Source organism: Apium graveolens, chromosome 9, assembly GCF_009905375.1.
Source record: "Apium graveolens cultivar Ventura chromosome 9, ASM990537v1, whole genome shotgun sequence".
NCBI classification, from domain to species: Eukaryota; Viridiplantae; Streptophyta; class Magnoliopsida; order Apiales; family Apiaceae; genus Apium; species Apium graveolens.
Window position 1 is genome coordinate 5,183,224 of NC_133655.1, and position 2,788 is coordinate 5,186,011.

Sequence of the window (2,788 nt, forward strand, 5' to 3'; positions counted from 1 at the left end):
ATCCTTGTTGAAAGTGGTAGCTTGGTTTGCAAAGGTCAATAAGTCTGCTTCTCTATGGCAGATTCCTCCTAAAGGTTAAGAATGGAGTCATGGACGTTGAAATGCAAAACCATCTCTATCTTATAACACCATAAACCTGGCTTGATCTTGTAAAGAGAAACAGCAGGCTATTAACCGGGATCTCATATCAACCCCTTTTCGTTAAGAATAATTTTTATAGTCTGAAAGTTGACAATTTTCATTCTCACAATTCAAATAACTTAACTATTGATAATACTTCTTCAAGTGAATAGCATTCCAAGCATTTTTGATGGGTGTACCATCGAGCATAGACAGTCGGTAGGTTCCTGGCGCGACGAGCCCTGTTACTTGATAAGGTCCTTCCCATGGGGCTTTGAACTTTCTCGTGATGGTGGGTTGTGAAGCCGCCGACTCTCGAAGGACTAGATCCCCAACCAAAAACTGTTTAACTTTTACTTTCTTGTTGAAATAAGCTATTGTGCGCGCTTGCTGTTGGAGTACTGTCTTCGATGCCTCATCCCTAACTTCTTCCATAAGAACATTGTGAAGTTGGATTCCTTCTGGTGAGGCTTCAACATCAAAATACTCGACCCTTGATGAGTTAAGAAACATTTCGACGGGTAAAATTGCTTCCAAGCCAAAAGCCATCTTAAAAGGGGATATGTCCGTCGCACTTCTAGGGGTCATTTTGTAAGACTAGGGCACATTCGGCAACTCATAGACCCACGGTCTTGGTAATTCATCGACCCTTTTCTTAAGTCCTTGTAAGATTATGCGTTAGACACTTCAACTTGTCTGTTAGTCTGGGTTATGCCACCGAGGATTTGATGTGTTTAATCTTGATTTGTGAAAGTGTTTTGGTGAACTTTTCTCCTACAAATTGAGTTCCATTGTCAGTTACCACAATTCTTGAGACCCCAAACCTGAATATAATGAACTCCATTAGAAACTCGATCATCTCCTTCTCTCGGATTTTGGCTAATGGTCTTGCCTCGATCCATTTTGTTACGTAGTCAACAGCCACTAAGATGTATTGTGCCTGGTTTTTGGACTTCGGGAAGGGACCCACGATGTCCATACCTCATTGGTAGAAGAGATATGGGTTGACAACCTGGATCATTTCCACCGAGGGCTGATGAGATACCGCTCCATATATTTGACATGATTTACATTTTCGCAAGAAATCTTCACAGTCACTTCGCATTGTGGGCCAAAACAAACCTTACCTCATTATTTTAAGGGCTAAATTCTTTCCACCCAAATGATCCCCGCAAATTCCTGTATGGACTTCGATTATCGAGGTGTGAGACTCTTCTGGTCCCAAGCATCGGAGTAGTGGCTCCACGAGCCCTCGTCGATATAATTTGTTTTCTAGCACATAATAGTTTCTTGCCATGTATGAAATGGCTCTGGCTTCACCCTTATCTTGTGGTAATTTGTTCTGCAAGATGTACTTCAAAATAGGTTGACGCCAATCTGCAATAGAGGAGATTTCATTAACCTTCAGCATGTCGACGGATGGAGTATCCATATCAATAAAGGAAGCATTTCTTTCTTCGACATAAATTCCCTCTGATGTTGCAGCGACGGATGATGCTAATTTAGACAAGGCGTCAGCCCATTGGTTGTCTTCCCTGCAAATGTTCTTGATTGTCCATGACGAAACTTTCCCCAGCAAGGACATGACTAGATTCAAATATGTCGATATTCGAACATCATGTGCCTTAAACTCGCCTTACAGTTGTTTGGTAACAAGCTGGGAATCACCAAATATTTCTAAAACTTTCACTTCCAGCTCAATTGCTAGGCGTATTCCTGTTAACAATGCTTCGTATTCGGCTACATCGTTTGTTACCGGGAATGAGAATTTCAAAGTTTGTTATATTTTGAAGCCCTCTGGACTGATCAAGATCACACCTGCACCCCCTGATGATGTTGTTGAGGATCCGTCGACATAAAGAGTACAGGCCTTCTGTGGGAACAGCGTTTTTTCAGTTGTAGATGTGTCAAAATTGCATTCTACAACAAAGACTGATAGGATTTGGGATTTTATTGCACTATGGGATAGGTACTTGATGTGAAATTGGCTAAGTTTGACCGTCCAAGCAGCTAGACGCCCTGTCATATCCGGTCTGTGCAAGATGCGCTTCAGGGGTTGATTAGTCATGACTTTTATAGGACGCCCTTGAAAGCAGTGACGGAGATTCCTGCTTGTTATGGCGAGAGCATAAACTAGTTTCTCCACATGTGGGTAGCGAGTTTCTGCATCTTTCAGAGTATGGCTAACATAGTAAACTGGGGCTTCACGTCCCTCGACGTCTTTGACTAGAACGGAGGCTACCGACCCATTAGAGGCTGAGATGTACACTTCCAAAGCTTCACGAGACAATGCTCTTGCTAAAATTGGTGGGCTTGTCAGGAAAGTTTTCAATACTTCAAAGCTTTCTTTACATTGATCATCCCACATCAACTTATTGTTCTTTGAAGCCTCTTTGATAACCTTGAAAAAAAGGACAGCATTTTTTAGAGGCTTGTGGTATGAAACGACGAAGGGCTGCTATCCATCTAGTGAGGCGTTGAACCTCTTTTATGGTCGAAGGGTCCTTCATTTCAAATATAGCTATTATTTGGGAGGGGTCAGCCTCAATCCCTCATTGGGAGAAAAGAAATCCCAACAATTTTCCAGATTTTAGATCAAAAGAACATTTTAACGGATTTAATCACATTATTACGATGAACATTCTCAAAGGTTTCTCGAAGGTCTAGG

The 2,788-nt window shown here is 41.9% G+C and overlaps 1 protein-coding gene across 1 annotated transcript; it reads right to left on the reverse strand.

Moving 5' to 3' along the window:
- Positions 1-264: 264 nt before the first annotated feature.
- Positions 265-708, reverse strand: LOC141684902 (uncharacterized). The gene has a single exon (XM_074490038.1). It carries the CDS (start codon positions 706-708, stop codon positions 265-267), a length of 444 nt encoding a protein of 147 aa, XP_074346139.1.
- Between the last annotated feature and the right edge of the window lie 2,080 nt (positions 709-2,788).

Bases quoted from the DNA above. Each gene is read 5' to 3' on its own strand.
- LOC141684902 (XM_074490038.1), bottom strand. From the start codon at position 708: ATGACCCCTAGAAGTGCGACGGACATATCCCCTTTTAAGATGGCTTTT.